Source organism: Taudactylus pleione, unplaced genomic scaffold (genome assembly GCF_031769625.1).
Source record: "Taudactylus pleione unplaced genomic scaffold, aTauple2 ptg000905l, whole genome shotgun sequence".
Classification (NCBI taxonomy): domain Eukaryota; kingdom Metazoa; phylum Chordata; class Amphibia; order Anura; family Myobatrachidae; genus Taudactylus; species Taudactylus pleione.
Genome location: NW_028285306.1, coordinates 196,932 through 217,398, shown reverse-complemented (window position 1 = coordinate 217,398; position 20,467 = coordinate 196,932). Strand labels below are relative to the sequence as shown.

At 44.4% G+C, this 20,467-nt stretch overlaps 1 protein-coding gene across 1 annotated transcript in view; it reads right to left on the bottom strand.

Moving 5' to 3' along the window:
• LOC148473874 (inter-alpha-trypsin inhibitor heavy chain H3-like) overlaps positions 1 to 20,467 on the bottom strand; it is a 65,513-nt gene that overhangs the window by 43,516 nt on the left and 1,530 nt on the right. Inside the window, exons 2-12 of the mRNA XM_088459319.1 lie at positions 20,094 to 20,251; positions 17,381 to 17,485; positions 16,298 to 16,460; positions 15,334 to 15,444; positions 15,121 to 15,249; positions 14,128 to 14,244; positions 6,196 to 6,364; positions 4,370 to 4,495; positions 2,675 to 2,856; positions 1,649 to 1,834; positions 78 to 217 (exon numbers count right to left, since the gene is read on the bottom strand). Coding sequence (XP_088315445.1) covers positions 78 to 217; positions 1,649 to 1,834; positions 2,675 to 2,856; positions 4,370 to 4,495; positions 6,196 to 6,364; positions 14,128 to 14,244; positions 15,121 to 15,249; positions 15,334 to 15,444; positions 16,298 to 16,460; positions 17,381 to 17,485; positions 20,094 to 20,251 — 1,586 coding nt within the window. The remainder of the gene's footprint in view (positions 1 to 77; positions 218 to 1,648; positions 1,835 to 2,674; positions 2,857 to 4,369; positions 4,496 to 6,195; positions 6,365 to 14,127; positions 14,245 to 15,120; positions 15,250 to 15,333; positions 15,445 to 16,297; positions 16,461 to 17,380; positions 17,486 to 20,093; positions 20,252 to 20,467) is intronic.

The window sequence follows — 20,467 nt, the reverse complement described above, 5'->3', positions numbered from 1 at the left end:
ATACTCAGCGTCCCTTATTATTTCCTCGGAGTGGCCCTGGGGGATAAAGCAGCGACTAAATGGTGCGATATACGTACTGTTTGCTCATCAGCTGCTCGATGGTCAGGTAAGCCCACAGTCTCTCCGTGAAGTCCCCAAATATGTAACGCTGCTCTCTGGCCGCAACGTCCTCTTCCTTTATATCAGTTTCCACCTTCGCTGAGAAGGGCGCAGCCGCCTGTACGGGAAGAACGTTATTATTATAACATGTGCTAATAACGCTATAGTCCTGTCTGCGGGGCCGATGCCAAGCTGGAAGTAAAATGGGCGTAAATGACTCAACAGAAAATTGCGCTGACAATTATCTCTAAGGGGTCTATTTACGAAGCAGTGTTAGGAGACAGAGTGAAAAGTGATAAGAAAGTGATAAGGTGCCAGCCAATCAGCTCCCAACTGTCATTTTTCAAACACAGCCTGTGAGATGGCAGTTAGGAGCTGATTGGCTGGTACCTGATCACTTTTCACTCTGTCTCCTAAAACACTGCTTAGTAAATAGACCCCTATGTATCTCATGATGTCTGCGCCATAAGGACCAATTTATTAATAAGTTTTATCATACGCACCAAGTTTTATAACTCGCTCCGTATGATAATGATGATCCATCCAATCATCTCCCAACTGCCATTTTTCAGACAGATGACAGTTGGGAGCTGATTGGCTGGAGCATCGTCCTATGCAACAAGCCTTATCATTCGTTGCATCTGATAAAACTCATTCATAAATGGGCCTCTATATGAGGGACAAAAGAAGCTCCTGCTCACAGCCATATATACGATCAGCGTAAACATGTCCTGACTGAGCGCTGGCTATGGGAGCACGCCTCTTCCTGACCCAGTTCTGGTCACCAGATTTGACGAATGCTATCAGGCTTAGGGTTAGATACGGGTTAGGATACACTTAAGGAATGGGTTATATCAGGGTTATATCAGGTACACACTAGACTGTGCCCGCTATGTCGCTGACAAAGCGAGCTCCCGCGTGTCGTCAGCTACATCACCCGTCGGATCTGCATGCAGGCGATATCGTCAGCCGTGTTGCCGAATGCAGCATGGCCCCCGCCGTTGCTCCGTCGCTGCCGGCATCGGGTCCAGCTGCTCGCGATATCGCGCTGGGTACACATTGTTTAGTAAGTATACCCAGCAATCAGGGTTAGGGTTAGATTATGGGCAGGGTTTAGGCTGCGGTTCAAGTTATTTTTACAGTAAAAGTGAACGGGAAATCCCATTGTCGATACTCACAATGCTTACATTCCGGCAATGTCACATTATGTCAGTGTCAACAATAATGTTAACATTTCACATGTTGACATTCAAAACATGTTGACAATATACCATCGACAGTCTGAATGAAGACAAAATATACCACAGCCGTCCTCTGAGTGTGTATAGTGTGTATTGTGTGTATAATGTGTATAGAATACCCTACAAAAAAGCTGTTCCCTGAAATATAACATAAGGTACAATGTAATGAGGGTTAAATCCACATCAGAAGGTAGGAAGTCTCTGACCTAACCTCTGTAGCCTAACACCCAGGGAAGGAATAACTCCACACCCATCACAGCGGCATAGAGCTAGGGTTAGGTGATAATGACAGAGCAGCAGAGACTCACTCCTTGCGCCGTGACGTGTGCCGTGAGATTCTGCAAACCGCCGCTGGTTATACATCCAGCGACAATAATCTCCGAGCCCTGGTAATAGTGCCGGAAGCTGCTCTGGGTCACATGCTCCACAGAATTGTCCAGATATTTCAGGTCAATGTTTAGAAGCATCGGGTACGCCACTTCATTGTAGAAACCCTGAAAGATAAGAGGGGATTATGCCGTAAAGAGATAATTACCTGTAAATTGTTTTCTGTGCAGTATTGGAAAAAAAAGAAACATACATCAGACAACGTATAGCTGCAGGCAGGGGCGCTGATTCTGAGGCCGATGTAGTTGGGGCCGTCCTTGCGTCTTTTAGTGTCTGCAACTTTATGCTAAAGCCGCTACAATGCCCTTCGCTGGTCTACATCCGAGCGTACGATCGTGCTGGGACTCAGGCGCCCAATCGCAGCGTCTAATCCATCAAAACTTACGGCCCTATGGCAGGTGAAGAGTCTCCGCCTGCTTGCGAGACACACCCGCGATGCTCCCATAAGACGCAACATCTCCGTGCGCCTATTTAGCCACACACCTATTACTTCCCAGTCACCGCCTGGGAACGCCCCGTTACATTTCTGCTACCGTGCGCCCAAATCTGTACTGCGACTCTGTACGTACAAAATGTGGACGCATGCGCAGTGAGACTCAGAAGCTTGCGCAGAAGAAAATACATTGGCCGTTAAAGTGAATATCAGCGGCCCAGTAAGGCATCCTAAGGCCTGTAACTATACCATCTGAATATATCATTCTCGTCCTTACAAATCTATATTAGCCCATGGAAAAATGATGTAAAACCATGGTCCAAGCCGGTACATTTATAGTAACTATTTCATGAATAAAATAATGATGTCCTAAATGTATTATGAGGGAATTGTGCAGAAACAGCATTAATATGAACCAGGGACACAGGAGGAGACACACACACAGGGGAAGAACCCCACATTTGGGAATAGTGATCCCACCACGGACAGCGGCCGTATCAAACCGACTGCTCACCTGTAACTGGAGCGCAGAGTCCGAGTCCTCGTAGATACGGCGAGCCAGCCCCCCATTTTCTAGGGCCAATTTCTCCAAAAAGTTATAATCAACATCGCTGCCGAAGCCCAGGCAGTACAAGGTGGCTTTACCCTCTAGAGAGCCTTTAACGTTTTCTATTATTTGCTTGTGGTTGGTAACACCTGTAACATAATAGTGATTGCAAGAGGCGCCAAGAAAGCAGGGAAATCTATAGTGACATATGTTAGGAATCGGTATGTAATACCGACAGACGGGATCCAGGCGGTCAGAATCCCAACGCCTGGATCCCGACAGGGTTGACATACCAACCAGGGGCGTATCTATAATGGGTGCAGGGTGTGTGGGGAACCATACTGGCCAACTCTCCCTCATTGTCAGGGAGACTCCCTGAAATAGTAGCAATCTCCCTGTCTCCCTGAAGAGTCTAGCAATCTCCCTCATTTCATCCTTACCCCCATTATGAAGCTGTTATATTAAAACACAGAGATATATACATTCAAATGGGATCATTAGTGTCATTTCCTTGCATTGGTTATTATAAGGCACAATGATCCCTATGAATTTCTGAAAAGTATCAGTGTGTTTTCATCAACAAACAGATCTTACTGACTGCTTTTGGGCTGGTTTACATTTGGATGTAAGTCAGGTTTAGGACACGCCTCTCAGATTTATCAGTACACGCCCATCACATGTATGACACGCCTCTCAGATTTATCAGTACACGCCCATCGCATGTATGACACGCCTCTCAGATATATCAGTACACGCCCACTGTAACACGCGCTCATAGGTGCTGCTTTCACAATCTCCCTGAAATGCTTTTTTAAAAGTAGGCAAGTATGGTGGGGAACTCGGGTCCCGCACCGCATACTCTGCACCCATAATATGACTTACCTCTCCGAAGGCGCTGTGAAACGACTGGAAAATGGCCACGGTGGCCATTTTACCATCATTTGCGCATACGCAGTACAGGGAAAATGGCCGCCGCGGTGACCTGTGCATACATTAAAGACTCTGGGCACACTCTAATGCCCAGAGTCTATAACTCCGGCGCTGGCTGCGCACAGCTCAGTGCGCTGCCGGGCGGAGAGGAGTGGGGCCCATGCCGGAGACTGCACACGGGATCCCTCCTCTCTAGAAACGCCCCTGATACCGACACTTGGTCGTCGGTATGATAACCCTCTCTCTACCCTAACACTAACCACCCACATGTGCCTAAACCTAACCTCCCCCTCCCTGCACCCTAAACCTAACCCTTCCTCCCTGGTGCCTGAACCTATCCTCCCCCTCCTAGTGCCTAAACCTAACCTCCCCCTCCCTGCACCCTAAACCTAACCCTCCCTCCTTAGTGCCTAACCCACCCCGCTACTTACCTTCGGCATCCCGGCGGCCGGGATACTGGGGCCGGTATTCTGACACCGGTATTGTAAGAGTCGGCATCCCCTCCGCCGGGATGCCGAACGCATACCATATGTTAGACTGTGGGTCAAATAGCCACATACCTGATTATAGGGAATTCTCACCTTCAGGTAACTTTAATATGTACTTTTATATACCTACCTGCAGCTTTTACTAAATGCAGTGGGTCTGCTGCAGAGCGGTAAGATTTGGGGGTGTTATTCCTTACACATTGCCATATTTTACACTGACAGCGTTCATGGCAGAATAACTTACCAGATGTTGGGTCTCCGTCTGACAGGAATAATATTATTGAAGTTCTCACTTCAGAGAGTTCATTAGTAACCTCGGCATCTGTGAGCATTTTTGCCGCATCGAGTAAGGCCTTATTAATATCTGTACCTGCAGAGGAAGAATATATAGTATCACACAGAGATAATGTATCGGTATATACTGTATCTCTAAAGCTATAGCTGTATCAGCCAGGTAACTTATAAAGGTAACCGACAAATTGGATCCTACCAGTATATCTCTAGACCTGGGTTCTCTAACTGGTGACCAGCTTTTAATTTGGGAATAAGGACAGCGTAAGGCAGGTGCAATCTGACTGAGCTCTGTTAAACCCCGTGGTTGTGGTAGCAGTATACCTTTAAGAACTTTTATGTTAGTGTCAGTCATTAGTCTTAGCCTATAGGGTTCCTTGGGGGTGTGGCCTTGCTGGTATATTAGGTCTGTTATCCAAAGACTCAGCCTCTTTGTTTCTGGAAATCCCGCCCTCCCTCCCTGTTTGTGGTGTGTTGTGGTGGAAAGAACGGTAATGTGCTTCTAGTTATACAAATTGGATGCACTCTCCTGGTTCAATGAATGGCCTGAAACGTCCCTACCGGGAAATGACACAGCCCGTCCGGGAGAGTTGAACACCAACGGTGATGTGTGTGGTCTGCGTGTGTTTTTGTGGGAGTGTCAATTTCAATTGGCAACATCTAATTATCTAATTCGATAGCCCAAATTCAATATTTTATTAATTATTAATAATCTGATGTCAAATAAATTTGACCTTTAATTTTAAATCCAACTCCTATTGTCCGTGTGTTTATTTTTAGATAAGTTTTTAGTTGTGTTAAGTCTGTAAGGTATAGTGCACATATCGACTATAGGGAGATTTTATACATTACAACTAGATAAACATATTACACTGGATATAAACGGTCACATTGGCAGCATCAAATTAAATCACTGTACATGGGTAGATAAAAAAAAAATTACACTGCAAATGTCAATCACATGTTAGAGGTCACACCAGTACTTTTATTTATGGCTCTTCTGTAACATCAATGCCATCTCCATACTAATAATAATAACACTAATGTACGATCCCATTTTGATACTCACTGCTGACCTCTGCTGTCTCACTGCTGAATTACTCAGGAGCCCCAGTCTAAGCATAAGCTTAGGTCAGGTTTTAAAGTAAAACACAGCTCACATCATCTTACCTATCCAAACCGTTACACTTTCTCATAGACATGATACCTTCTAGGTTTTGGATATGGGGCCTGCTTCATTACCGATCGCAACTGCGATTACGCATGCAATCGCCGATTTTTACATTCTGCGCATGCATTTGCAGTGCGCACGCTCGAAGGCTTCACTGCGATCGCAGTTTCTACGCAGACTCATCGCAGAGTGATTGACAGGAAGTGATCGTTTGGGGGGTGACGGGGGGTGGTTGGCGAAACGCAGGCTTGCCAGTGTGTTTGAACACCGTTACAAGGGCGTGCATAAATTAGCCACTGCGATGCCATACGTAGCTTGGGATTTCATGGCGTGTGCTGAGGTCAGCAATTCCTGAGTAAGGTCTGACCTTGTGCGAGTGTACGTGAGGCTCCGATGGTACTCGATGTTACCGATGGTTTGGCAGACTTGCAAAGTATTATGGAGGTGTGTTAGGTAAAGTGGGCGTTCTTATGTTAGGCTCACAGCATTGCGATAGCAATCATTAGCATATTTTCGCAGTGGGACTGCGTGTGTTACTTATAGCAGCTGCAATCACAATAGCCATCCGTAATGAATCGCAGCAGCGTCTTGCAATGACCATAACATACCTCCTCTTGCATTGAGGCTCAGCACAAACTCCTTCGCCTTCCTAATGTTGATTGGCGTCGCTCTCACAAGTTTCTTCCTCCAGACGTCCACTTTATCGTCAAATAATAAAATGCCAAATCTGTCGTCACTTGGCACATCCTCTAGTATCTTTATGAAGGCTTCATACGTCTGCATGTAAATCAGAGCACAGCAATTATATCGGAGACCATCAGTGCTGGTTGCGCTAGTGCGCTGGTTTGTGCTGTAGGTCCTTTGCAGCCAGGGGATAAGGGTGTAACTAGCTGTATGCTGCGATACGTTTTCACATAGTGATGTAGTCAAAAGGTCGACAATGGCAATTTCGCCGATCATAAGGACAGTGATGATTTTGACAATGTTAAAATGTCAACAGGCACAGTGTCAACATTCTCCGAAAGTCGACAGGTTAATGTTACATTGTCAGAATGTCGACATTAGGGTTAGGCTGCGGGGGGAGGTTACGGTTAGGCTGTAGACGAGAGGTCTAGGTTTAGGCTATGGGGGAGGTTACGGTTAGGCTGTAGATGAGAGGTCTAGGTTTAGGCTATGGGGGAGGTTAGGGTTAGGCTGTAGATGAGAGTTCTAGGTTTAGGCTATGGGGGAGGTTAGGGTTAGGCTGCAGGCAGGAGGGTTTGGCTCGGTGGTTCAAGTTAGACTATAGTGGGAGGTTAGGGTTAGGCTGCAGGCGGAGGGTAGGGTTAGGCAGGGCCACTGTAGGGCGCCGCTGAGTCCACAAATATAAAACAATGTCTCTTTCAGCCCCAGACAGGTTGGTTTACTGTGTGTGGGGGTGGTATTTGAGTACTGAAAGGGTTAGTGTATGTGTGTGTGGGTTTAATGAGTGCTGGCAGGGTAAGGATGTGTATGTGGAGGGTAATGGGTACTGACGTATATTGGAGCACAGATGTGTGGCATAAATATATTGGGGTATGGATGATTGGCATAATGTATTGGGGGCACAGATATATGGCATGTAAAGAATTTGGGGCACATGTGTGGCATATGTACTAGGGGCATTGTTTGGCATAATTCATAGCTATGTGGCATACAATCACTTGCACAGTTGTGTGGCATATGCACTGGGGGCACAAATGTGTGGCATATTATGTACTGGGGGCACAAATGTGTGGCATATTATGTATTGGGGGCACAAATGTGTGGCATATTATGTATTGGAGGCATTGATGTGTAGCATAATTATGAATTGGGGATACAGATGTGTGGCATATAATGAATTGTGGAACATAACATATTATGAACTGGGGGCAGGGTTATGAGGCACTGTATGATTTTGGGGCTCTACTGTGTGGCATATTATAAATTAGCGTTATTAATATGTGGCATAGTATGAATTGGAAGGAGCAGGGACGGTGGGTGAAATGTTGCCTAGGGTGCCCAGGCACCTTGCACCGGCCATGGGGTTAGGCTACGGGTGGGAGGGTTAGGGTTAGGCTGCGGGGGTAGGTTGGGTTACACTATGTGGGGAGGGTTAAGGTTAGGCTACGGGGAGAGGTCAGGATTAGGCACTAGAGGAAGGTTAGGGTTAAGAACAGGGGAGAAAAACTTATCCGAACACAGGAGGATCGGAGGTCTGACCCTGAGGTCACATGAGCACAGAGGATCAGAGGATGCCGCTGCAGCTGTCGGGAGCAGGGAAGTCACCGCTGGGCCAACAGGGATGATATGGCGACATTCTACCATGCTGACACTTCAACACTGTCTGCACGATGAACGTCGACATCGATATTATGATCATGTTGAAATGTCGAAATATCATACCCAGCCCATATCATACCAAGCCCATATCATACCCAGCCCATATCGTACCCATATCATACTCAGCCCATATCATACCCAGCCCATATCATACTAGGAGTGAGCGGGTTCGGATTTCTGAAATCCGAGCCCCCCCGATCCGAGGCCGATCCGAGTCAGGCTCGACTTTTCCCGCCTGACTCGGATCTGAAATCGAGGCAAAACGTCATCATCCCGCCTTCCGGGTCTCGCGGGTTTTGGATCCTATATAAGGTACTCGCGTCGGCGCCATTTTCTCACTCGGCTGTGGACAATGAAGAGGGAGGGTGGGAGTTAGGGCTGGCTGGGCTGTGTAGTGTAGTGTAGTGCAGTGCAGTGTTGTGCAGTGTTGTGCTGTGCTGTGCTGCTGTTGTCCATAAGGGCTGTGTCCACTCCTCCAAAGTCCATAGGGGCTGGCTGTGTTGTGCTGTGCTGCTGTTGTCCATAAGGGCTGTGTCCACTCCTCCAAAGTCCATAGGGGCTGGCTGTGTTGTGCTGTGCTGCTGTTGTCCATAGGGGCTGTGTCCACTCCAAAGTCCTGTGCAGAGTCCAAGCCCTAAAGGGGTGCTGTAGTGTTGTCCAGGGGGTGCTCTGTCCATCAGGGGTGCTCCTCCCACGTGCAAAAAAAAATAAAATATTTTCTGTGTTTGTGAATTGTGTGCGCAGTAGCCGCACGTGCATCAACAAAGTAGTGCCAAGCGTACGCCTGTGTCATAAGTAAAGGGCCGGCTGGCTTGACCATTAAAGGGTGCTGTAACCCCCAAAGTACACTCCAAACAAAATAAAAAAATATTTTCTGTGTTTGTGAATTGTGTGCGCAGTAGCCGCACGTGCATCAACAAAGTAGTGCCAAGCGTACGCCTGTGTCATAAGTAAAGGGCCGGCTGGCTTGACCGTTAAAGGGTGCTGTAACCCCCAAAGGGTGCTCCAAACAAAATAAAAAAATATTTTCTGTGTTTGTGAATTGTGTGCGCAGTAGCCGCACGTGCATCAACAAAGTAGTGCCAAGCATGCGCCTGTGTCCCATAAATAAAGGGCCGGCTGGATTGACCGCTAAAGGGTGCTGTAACCCCCAAAGGGCACTCCAAACAAAATAAAAAAAAAAATTCTGTGTTTGTGATTTGTGTGCACTGTGGCTGCACGTGCATCAACGAAGGAGCAGCGCCAAGCGTGCGCCTGTGTCCCATAAGTAAAAGGACAGCTGGCTTGTCCATTAAAGGGTGCTGTAACCCCCAAAGGGCACTCCAAACAAAATAAAAATATATATTTTTTTGTGTTTGTGAATTGTGTGCGCAGTAGCCGCACGTGCATCAACAAAGTAGTGCCAAGCGTGCGCCTGTGTCCCATAAATAAAGGGCCGGCTGGATTGACCGTTAAAGGGTGCTGTAACCCCCAAAGGGCACTCCATACAAAATAAAAAAAATGTTTCTGTGTTTGTGAATTGTGTGCACTGTGGCTGCACGTGCATCAACGAAGGAGCAGCGCCAAGCGTGCGCCTGTGTCCCATAAGTAAAAGGCCGGCAGGCTTGTCCGTTAAAGGGTGCTGTAACCCCCAAAGGGCACTCCAAACAAAATAAAAATATATATTTTTTTGTGTTTGTGAATTGTGTGCGCAGTAGCCGCACGTGCATCAACAAAGTAGTGCCAAGCGTGCGCCTGTGTCCCATAAATAAAGGGCCGGCTGGATTGACCGCTAAAGGGTGCTGTAACCCCCAAAGGGCACTCCAAACAAAATAAAAAAAAATTTCTGTGTTTGTGAATTGTGTGCACTGTGGCTGCACGTGCATCAACAAAGGAGCAGCGCCAAGCGTGCGCCTGTGTCCCATAAGTAAAGAGCCGGCTGGCTCATTTCTTAAAGGGTGGTGTAACCCACAAAGTGAACTACTCTCCAGCAAAAATAAAAAAATATTTTCTGTGTTTGTGTGCGCCTTAGCCGCACGTATATATCAATATAACATAAATGGAGGACCAAACTTTCTCCGATAAAAATAAAATAGGGAAAGATCAAGAACCACTTCCTCCTAGTGCTGTTGCTGCTGCTGGGAGTTGTTCATCATCCCAGAGAGGAAGTAGGAACATCACTACTTTTACTAAACAATTGACCCTCCAACAGTCCCTAGCGAGGAGGATGAAGTACGAAAGCAGTCATCCTGAAGCAAAACATATAACTGAGGCCTTGACTGCTATGTTGGTGTTAGACGTGCGTCCGGTATCCGCCATTAGTGCAGTGGGATTTAGACAATTGATGGAGGTAGTGTGTCCTCGGTTCCAAATCTCGTCTAGATTCCACCTGCATCCTCAAAGCAGCAGCGACAAGCATGCGTCTGTCTGTTAAAGGGTGGTGTAACCCTCAAAGTGCGCTCCACAAACAATAAAAAAATTCTTCTTTTTTTTTCTGTCTTTGTGAAATGTGTGGGCTGTAGCCGCACCTGCATCCTTAAAGCAGCAGCGACAAGCGTGCGTCTGTCTGTTAAAGGGTGGTGTAACCCCCAAAGTGCTCCAAAAATTAAAAAACATTTTTTTTTCTGTGTTTGTGACTTGTGTGCGATGTAGCCGCACGTGCATCAACACAGTAGCAGGGTGAAGCGTGCGCCTGTGTCATAAGTCAAGGGCCGGTTTGGATGTCTGGTCCGGACTGAAGGACGTGCCAAAAATTTCTGACAAGTCTACTGTCACTGCATATGATACTGTCCTCAAAGCAGCAGCGACAAGCGTGCGTCTGTCTGTTAAAGGGTGGTGTTACCCCCAAAGTGCGCTCCAACAAAATAAAATAATCTTCTTTTTTTCTGTGTTTGTGTGTGAAATGTATGCGCAGTAGCCACACCTGCATCCTCAAAGCAGCAGCGACAAGCGTGCGTCTGTCTGTTAAAGGGTGGTGTAACCCTCAAAGTGCGCTCCACAAAAAATAAAAAATTCTTCTTTTTTTTTCTGTCTTTGTGAAATGTGTGGGCTGTAGCCGCACCTGCATCCTCAAAGCAGCGTTAAGCATGCGTCTGTATGTTAAAGGATTACATCGGTGACAGCATCCAAGTAGGCATGTCAGACAGTCCGTACCTGTACTGGCAGGAAAAAGAGGCAATTTGGAGGTCCCTGTACAAACTGGCTCTATTTTACCTGAGTTGCCCCCCCCCTCCAGTGTGTACTCCGAAAGAGTGTTTAGTGCAGCCGGGAACCTTGTCAGCGAAAGGCGTAAGAGGTTGCTTCCACAAAATGTGGAGAAGATGATGTTCGTAAAATGAATTATCAACTCTTCCAGGGAGACCAGCCTCCAGAACGTACAGAGGGACCTGTGGTTGTGGATTCCAGCGGGGACGAATTAATACTCTGTGAGGATGAGGATGTACACAACACTGAAGAGGGTGAGGAATCGGTGGATGAGGAGGATGAGGACGACATCTTGCCTCCGTAGAGCCAGTTTGTGCAGGGACAGATTAATTGCCAGCTTGTTTTGTGGGGGCCCAAACGAACCAATCATTTCAGCCACAGTCGTGTGGCAGACCCTGGCGCTGAAATGTTTGGTTTGTTAAAGTGTGCATGTCCTGTTTATACAACATAAGGGTGGGTGGGAGGGCTCAAGGACAATTCCATCTTGCACCTCTTTTTTTTCTTTGCAGTATGTACTGTTTGGGGCCTAGTTTTTCAAACTGCCATCCTGTCTGCCACTGCAGTGTCACTCCTAGATGGACCACGTGTTTGTGCCGCCCACTCGTATCTCTTAGCATAGTCATCCAGCTACCTCGGTGCAACCTTTTGGATATAAAAACACTATTGTGAGGTGTTCAGTGTTCAGAATAGACTGGAAATGAGTGGAAATTAAGGTTATTGAGGTTAATAATAGCATAGGAGCAGAAAAACACACAAATTCTGTGATTTTAGCTGTTTTTATGCTTTTTTTAACAAAAATACAGATCCAAAACACAAAACCCAGAACCCAAAACACGGAAGGGTGGTTTTGGCAAAACCAATCCAGATCCAAAACACGAAGAAAGATCCAGATCCAAAACCAAAACACGAAAAGTGGCCGGTGCACACCCCTATATCATACCCAGCCCATATCATACCCAGCCCATATCATACCCAGCCCATATCATACCCAGCCCATATCATACCCAGCCCATATCATGCCCATATCATAGCCAGCCCATATCATACTCAGTCCTTATCATACCCAGCCCATATCATAACCAGCCCATATCATACCCATATTATACCCAGCCCATATCATACCCAGCCCATATCATAGCCCTTATCATACCCAGCCCATATCATACACATATCATACCCAGCCCATTTCATACCCATATCATACCCAGCCCATATCTTAACCAGCCCAAATCATAACCAGCCCATATCATACCCATATCATATCATATCCAGCCCATATCATACCCAGCCCATATCATACTCAGCCCATATCATACTCAGCCCTTACCATACCCAGCCCATATCATACCCAGCCCATATCATACCCAGCCCATACCATACTCAGCCCATATCATACCATATCATACCCATATCATACCCAGCCCATATCATACCCAGCACATATCATACCCATATCATAACCAGCCCATATCATACCCAACCCATATCATACCCAGCCCATATCATACCCAGCCCATATCATAACTATATCATACCCAGCCCATATCACACCCATATCATACCCAGCCCATATCATAACCAGCCCATATCATACCTATATCATACCCAGCCCATATCATGCCCATATCATAACCAGCCCATATCATACTCATATCATAACCAGCCCATATCATACCCATATCATACCCAGCCCATATCATAACCAGCCCATATCATACCTATATCATACCCAGCCCATATCATACCCATATCATACCCAGCCCATATCATAACTATATCATACCCAGCCCATATCACACCCATATCATACCCAGCCCATATCACACCCATATCATACCCAGCCCATATCATAACCAGCCCATATCATACCTATATCATACCCAGCCCATATCATGCCCATATCATAACCAGCCCATATCATACTCATATCATAACCAGCCCATATCATACCCATATCATACCCAGCCCATATCATAACCAGCCCATATCATAACCAGCCCATATCATAACCAGCCCATATCATACCTATATCATACCCAGCCCATATCATACCCAGCCCATATCATACCCAGCCCATATCATACTCATATCATACCCAGCCATTATCATACCCAGCCCATATCATACCTATATCATACCCAGCCCATATCATACCTATATCATACCCAGCCCATATCATACCCATATCATACCCAGCCCATATCATACCCAGCCCATATCATACCCATATCATACCCAGCCCATACCATACTCAGCCCATATCATAACCAGCCCATATCATACCCAGCCCATATCATACCCATATCATAACCAGCCCATATCATACCCAGCCCATATCATACCCAGCCCATATCATACCCAGCCCATATCACACCCATATCATACCCAGCCCATATCATAACCAGCCCATATCATACCTATATCATACCCAGCCCATATCATACCCATATCATACCCAGCCCATATCATAACCAGCCCATATCATACCCATATCATAACCAGCCCATATCATACCCATATCATACCCAGCCCATATCATAACCAGCCCATATCATACCTATATCATACCCAGCCCATATCATACCCAGCCCATATCATAACCAGCCCATATCATACTCATATCATACCCAGCCCATATCATACCCAGCCCATATCATACCCAGCCCATATCATACCTATATCATACCCAGCCCATATCATACCCAGCCCATATCATACCCAGCCCATATCATACCCAGCCCATATCATACCCAGCCCATATCATACCCAGCCCATGTCATACCCATATCATAACCAGCCCATATCATACACAGCAGAATTATCTGTAACTGTAACTGTCTGTCTTTTTTATTCCCTATAATGACAACATGAGTTGTTCCATCACTTACACTTTGGGAATCATGGATTATGCTGGCAGGATATATATAAAAGATGATGAATGTGAAATTACTGATAATTATATTTATCTGTAATATTACAAGGATATTGCCATGTTGCCCGTCATATCCGGTTACCTGTTTAATTTTATTCCCATACATTGAGCCGCTCCGATCAACCACAAACAACACGTTCTTGGGCATCCGCTGGAGACTGGCAGGGGCAAAATAATGCACAAAATATCCATTGATGACCTGCGGATTAAATGTATTATGAAGAATCAGACCCAAAAACTGATAATGGGACAAAATAGCAACATCACAGTCTGACTATAGGTTCAAAGGGGTAAATTTACTAAAGTGAGAGTTTTAAAAGTGATGTTGCCCATAGCAACCAATCAGATTCTAGCTATTATCTTCTAGAAGGTGCTAGTTAAATGTAAAGTAGAATCTGATTGGTTGTTATGGGTAAGATCACTTCTAAAAACTCTCACTTTAGTAAATTTACCCCAAAGTTTACCCCAAAGAAATGAACTGGCAAAGAGAGAGTCATTATGTAACAATGGGAAACACGGAGGACGTCCTGCTGCCGCACTCAGGGACGGCGATGCTGTACTACAGGCGGACAGGTCTTCTACTCTTCAGGTCATGGAGCAGTTTGTGATTTTTAAGCCACTAGACTGTTCTTGCTTCAATTTTTAAATCTATATTAACCTCTTAGTCACTGAGGCTTTTCTCACCCCTGTGTTGAGTCTGTTTTTGTCACGTTTTAGGGTGGTCACATTTGGGCTAGCCTCATTGGTTATCGTGGAAGCTTGGCACACATGGCATCACATGACATTTACACCCTGCTGCTGGCAAACTATCCTGCTATCCTGATGCAATGAGTGGTGGGATGTATCACATCGCAATATGCGACACATAATACATCCCGTCCTAAGGCGCGATACATTTCCTCCTATAGTGAGTAATTCTTCTCTACGCTTCATTTCATATATTGTCCACCCTGTACCATCATGATAACAGTTATCCTATATACTGATACATCATCATTTCTAGAGTCATTATTTAGTTTACCCCCATAGTGTTTTTATCATTAAAGTATAACATAGAATGTATCCTGCCCATTACCTGCACTGTCCCAGCGGAATTGTCTCTCTTCACATCGTACTTTATCACAAGGTCCCCGTCTAGAAGTGTTTCTAAGCAATTAGGACAGTTTCGCTGTTGGTCCACCGTTGGTTTAAATTCTATGTGAGCCTGCGGGGTACGCAGAGAGTATCACGTTAGCCGAACGTCTTTTGTAACAAGGTTACAAACCGGGAGGGCTGGTGACAGCATTACCTTGTTTTCTGTCAAATTTACTTTAACCATATCCGTTAGTTCATTTGAGATAAACGTTCCCACGGCCTTCAGGAAGCTTATTCCTTGCGTCTCCACAATGTCCACATTGATCTGTAAAAGATGAGGGAAGGTTCTTTTTTTTATTCCTAATATTAGAGTTTACTAAAAAATCTTTTGATCTATAACCCTTTGAAAAAAGTGTCTCTGAAATCAGAAACGCGTCAACAGCTGCACCGTGAGCTTTGCTAGATTACGTTTTCACTGAAGCTGCTCCACCATCCGCGCTTTGGGGCCTATTTACTAAGCCTTGGATGGAGATATAGTGAACGGAGATAAATTACCAGCCAATCAGCTGCTAACTGCCATGTCAGTAGCTGGCTGGCTGGTTGGTTGGTACTTTATCTCGGTCGACTTTATCTCCATTCAAGGCTTAGTAGATAGACACCAAAGTACCAACCAATCAGCTCCTAACCGCCATTGTCACAGGTTGTGTTTAAATGACAGTAAGGTGCTGGTTGGCTGGTACCTTATCACCGTTCACTTTATCTTCATCCAAAGCTTAGTAAATAGACCCCTAGACCTGAATAACTGGTTACAGCTATAACAAATGCACTGGATCTAAAGTCTTCTAAATAATTCATTGAAATAAATCGCTAACAATGCCGGCAATGTGGGAGATTATAGCCAGACTCACATCGCCAGCAGCTTGGTGATTCAATGGCCAATTACATCCAGCGATTTAGAGGCCAAAATCGCAGGAACGAAATGTCTCAATTTGTAACTTACTGAAAACTCTCACATTGTGGATCGGAGGGGGGAGAGCCTCCAATATTTGGCCAAGATGTGAGTTTTTAATGACACATGTAGCACATGACACTATTGAGGAAGATAACTACAGCGTGTTACACACGTTGATACATTCATATTGTTGCAGGTGAATTACGTATTTATTTATTCCACTCACTTGAAAGTTTTCAACAAGCTCTTTGGGTCTAACTTTCAGGTATAATTCATAGCTTCCCAGATGACGCTTCAATAATTCTTCATAGGTCAGTTTAAATGTGGCCGTCGCCAGCGCCCCAACATTCACCGAGATTTTAAAATGTTCCATTTTCCTTCCTGTAGATCTGTACGTATATTACAAATTCATTATTATTATTATTATTATTATTATTAATGCTAGAAAAGAACGAACAATGCGAGACCTCAGCTGATCGGCACAATCTGCTCTCATGCCGTTACTGAGCTGCCTGTAGGTTCCGTGTGTGTAGTAGCCTAAATGTAGAAACCATTGTTTCCGGTTTATACTTAGGGCAAAATTTACAAAGCAGCGGGTTCTAAAGCCCGGCGGTTTGATGGCGAATTTCTAAACCCCGGGGGTTTGGTGGCGGTTTCTAAATGACAGCTTTATTCTATTCTATTCTAAAATGTGTTTTGACGGTGGTTTTGGCCTTAGTAAATCTGCGGATAGCAAAACCGCCACCAAATTGTTGGGGCTTAGAACCTGCCACTTAGTAAATTTTGCCCTTACTATCTACAATGAGCTTGGGGGTAGATGTATCAAACCTTCTAGAAGACAAGTGGGAGGTGTTGTCGGTAGCAACCAATTGGCTTAAAGCTATCATTTATCTAGTACATCCTATAAAATGAGAGCTACAATCTGTTTGGTTGCCATAGGCAACACATCCATCTGTCCTCTATAGAAGATTTCTTATATTTCCACTGCAGCTCTTTAATTATGACCCTCTTGGGATTTGGTTTATCCATTCCTGTGCTTTATCCTATAAACTGTATAATTATAAAGCTTACAGCCCCATACCTTCCCTCCCACCCCCAACCACCCCCATGTCCCCATTTCTTGTTCCACGGACATTGAAAGATGCAGCTCTTGCACTGAAGTGGGTGGAGCTTTCTCAAAAAGTGGATGTGATTGGGTGAAAAGTGGGCATGGGTGTGTTGAGGGCGGGGCACAAAGAGTAAGAGAAAAAGAGGGACATTAGCGTTCATGTAACATACAAACATAACTGATAATAGGGACGATACTTACTGGACCAGGCCAGCACTTTGCCCTTTGGACACAGCTTTATCATACTGTTTCTTTGCTTCTTCCTTCTGTTTAACTGTCCCGATAGTTGTAACATTGTCCACAGTCCTTAACAATATAGAATATGTTTCAACATTACAATTATTTACAAAGTTGACATTGCCACTAACTAAGAGTTAAACATTAGATGAGTGGGATAACATTAATAATAATAATAAATATTTATTTTATTATTTATACCACTAATGATGATGATAATATTAAAAATAAATTTCTTGTATTAATTATACCACTAATAATGATGATAATAATAATAATAATAATAATAATAATAATAATAATAATAATAAATATTTTATTTTATTAATTATACCACTAATAATGATGATGATAATAATAATAATAATAATAATAATAATAATAATAATAATAATAATAATAATAATAGAAAAATAAAAGGAAATTACTATAAAAAAATTATGATGAGATCAAAATATTATCAAGGTAAAATCATAACACAAACTCCTGATGGTAAATCACAAATCAACCTAAGAAGACAAAGGTTTAAAATTTCAATCATCCATTTAAGTCTTTTTTTTATTAACATCTATTGATATAGTGCCAGCACATACTGCAGCCCTTTACATCTGGCAACAAAGACAGTCATAAAACTAAACTGGGCATTACCAGGCAGTGGGATATGATGGTGCCGCTCATGAGGTCCTGCCAACGAAGATGCTAAACAAATATCGGGATGATTAGTCACAGACGCAGAAGTAATACAAGTGGCTAAATGAATGATTTTTATTATATCGGTCATCAATATATCAGACCATCGATAATGGGAACATCGCAACCATTGCAACTTTGATTTCAGGTACACACTGGGGGGCTGAGGGGTGGTCAATTTACATTTCCACGGTGGTTGGTTCTCTCTGCAGCCTCCTGGTGGGGGGTACTGCCAAGCTGACCGGTCAGCAGTGATTGTCACTGTCACTCATAGCGAAGTGCGTTGTGTCCGCATATTAGTATATTATCCTCCTTCATCTCAATGAAACTGAGACTGAGAGATCAACTATTACCTGTCTATTTTATCTTTGTAATATAAAATATATTAAAAAGCCTAAAATCAAACAAAAACTTTAAAAAAAAATATTCTTATTTTAAAACAGGGCAGAGGACAATCTGTACACGGGATTCTACATTAGAGGATACCCTGGGACTTTTCACAGTAAATCTCTTTGACCTTTATGTGAGTCCCACATTATTAAAATCTATACAGTGGTATCAGGTGCAGTATATAACTATTGGTAGCATTTTATTTGGAATTGGATATTTGTCAATCAGTCGTTTTGTCCCAGCTCGTCTAATGCATGCAGCCCCTTCCCTTATCCCCCACCCCCTCATCAGTGCGTCCACATACAGCAGCCCCTTGCTTAGCGCTGTGAACGAGTTCTTGAAAACTACAGCAATATCTGATAAAACATTACATGAAAATGGTTTTTCTGTAAGAACTAAGGGGGAAATGTACTAACAGCGAAAATGCAGTAAAATGCAGTTTTCAGGGGTTTTACCGCATTCCCCATATGTACTAAGCGATGCATTCTGCTGCTTCGAGTCACTGGGTAACGCCACCATCAGATAATTAACTGCGGTATGTATGTGAAGTCAGAGGGGATGTAAAGCATCGCGATAGTGATGCTTAGTACATCTCCCCCTAACTGAATTTGAAATCAAATTAATTTGTTACCAAGGTCCCAGAAACTGTATAAAAGTGCCATAAAATGCGCAATATTTCCATATTCTCTCTATATATGTCGTCTTCATCTCCACTTCTCAGTACTGCCAGCTTTCCCTGCCACTGATATCACGCCATAAACCATTCCTCTGACAGCTTCACGTGTCCCCAATCATGGGCCCGATTCAAAGGTGCACGCAAATACTGACGCAACTGTAATTCCGTCTGTTCCGATCATGCAAAAATATGCTAATGATTTAGTTGATGTCTTGTGCAAAGAGGCACCCACCTTCGGCACCTCACACCCGCCGCTTGCGTACAAAAGATTTAACACCAGGAACATCTTTCGCACATCGCACATCGAACATCTGAGCAATTCTGGGCTGTCTCAGAATGTTTGTCTCACCTAAGACGCCGGGACCTCTGCAGCGGCGTACGAATTCGCAGATGCTCACTAGGGCACACCCAGAAAATGGTCTCGAGATTCCTGCTTGTTTGTAACTCCCCCAATCTCATTACGTCCCCCATATACTGACTACCTGTCATTCACTTTGCAAAAACAAATCCTCGGCGCGATGACCGTCTCAATCCCATCGCTGCACATGCTCAGTGCGGCTTTGAGGCATGCACAGTAGCCAAAAGTCGCTCCACTGCGTATGACATACAGTATAACCCTGCATCCACCTGAATACGGCCCCATGTTACTAAGTGTTGCCACGTCTAAGCTGAAGCTCCGTTACAGCGATATAATAGTAGTGTGCGCATCCAATTCACACTCCATATAGACATTTTAGGTGCAAAATAGGTAGATGGCATAAAATGTAAAGGGCTTTATAGTGAAGAAACACTCATCAAACAGCTTATTACCGAGGGAACACTGTACTCATTTAATGAGATCACAACCGAGATTTTGTATCAATTTGAATTGTTACATATATTTATACTTTGCTTTTATATTGCACAGTGTAAGATACTCACATGCTGAAGTTGGTGATAAATGCTGTCTTTGGCAGCTCCACATCGAAAATTGCCTCTTGAGAAGAGTTGAGAAGGTTTTTCACCATGGTAGTTATGACTGTTCGGGCAAAACGGGATGTTACTTTGCTCTGGATATGCATGCTGTATATGTCCATTTTCTAAGGGGGAGAAACGCGTTAGTTTAATTCTGCCCTAGTATGTGACTGCTGCTAAGTTAGCACAAGGTGAGGACCATTCACAATGGTAAGCGCAGTACGAGAGATGCGTTTGATGCCAGTTTGCTGGACTTGCACACATTCAGCGTATACATCAGGCCGGTCCATAAGCGTGAATAGGCTGGGACATTCTTTGCAACTACGTTATGAAAACACACA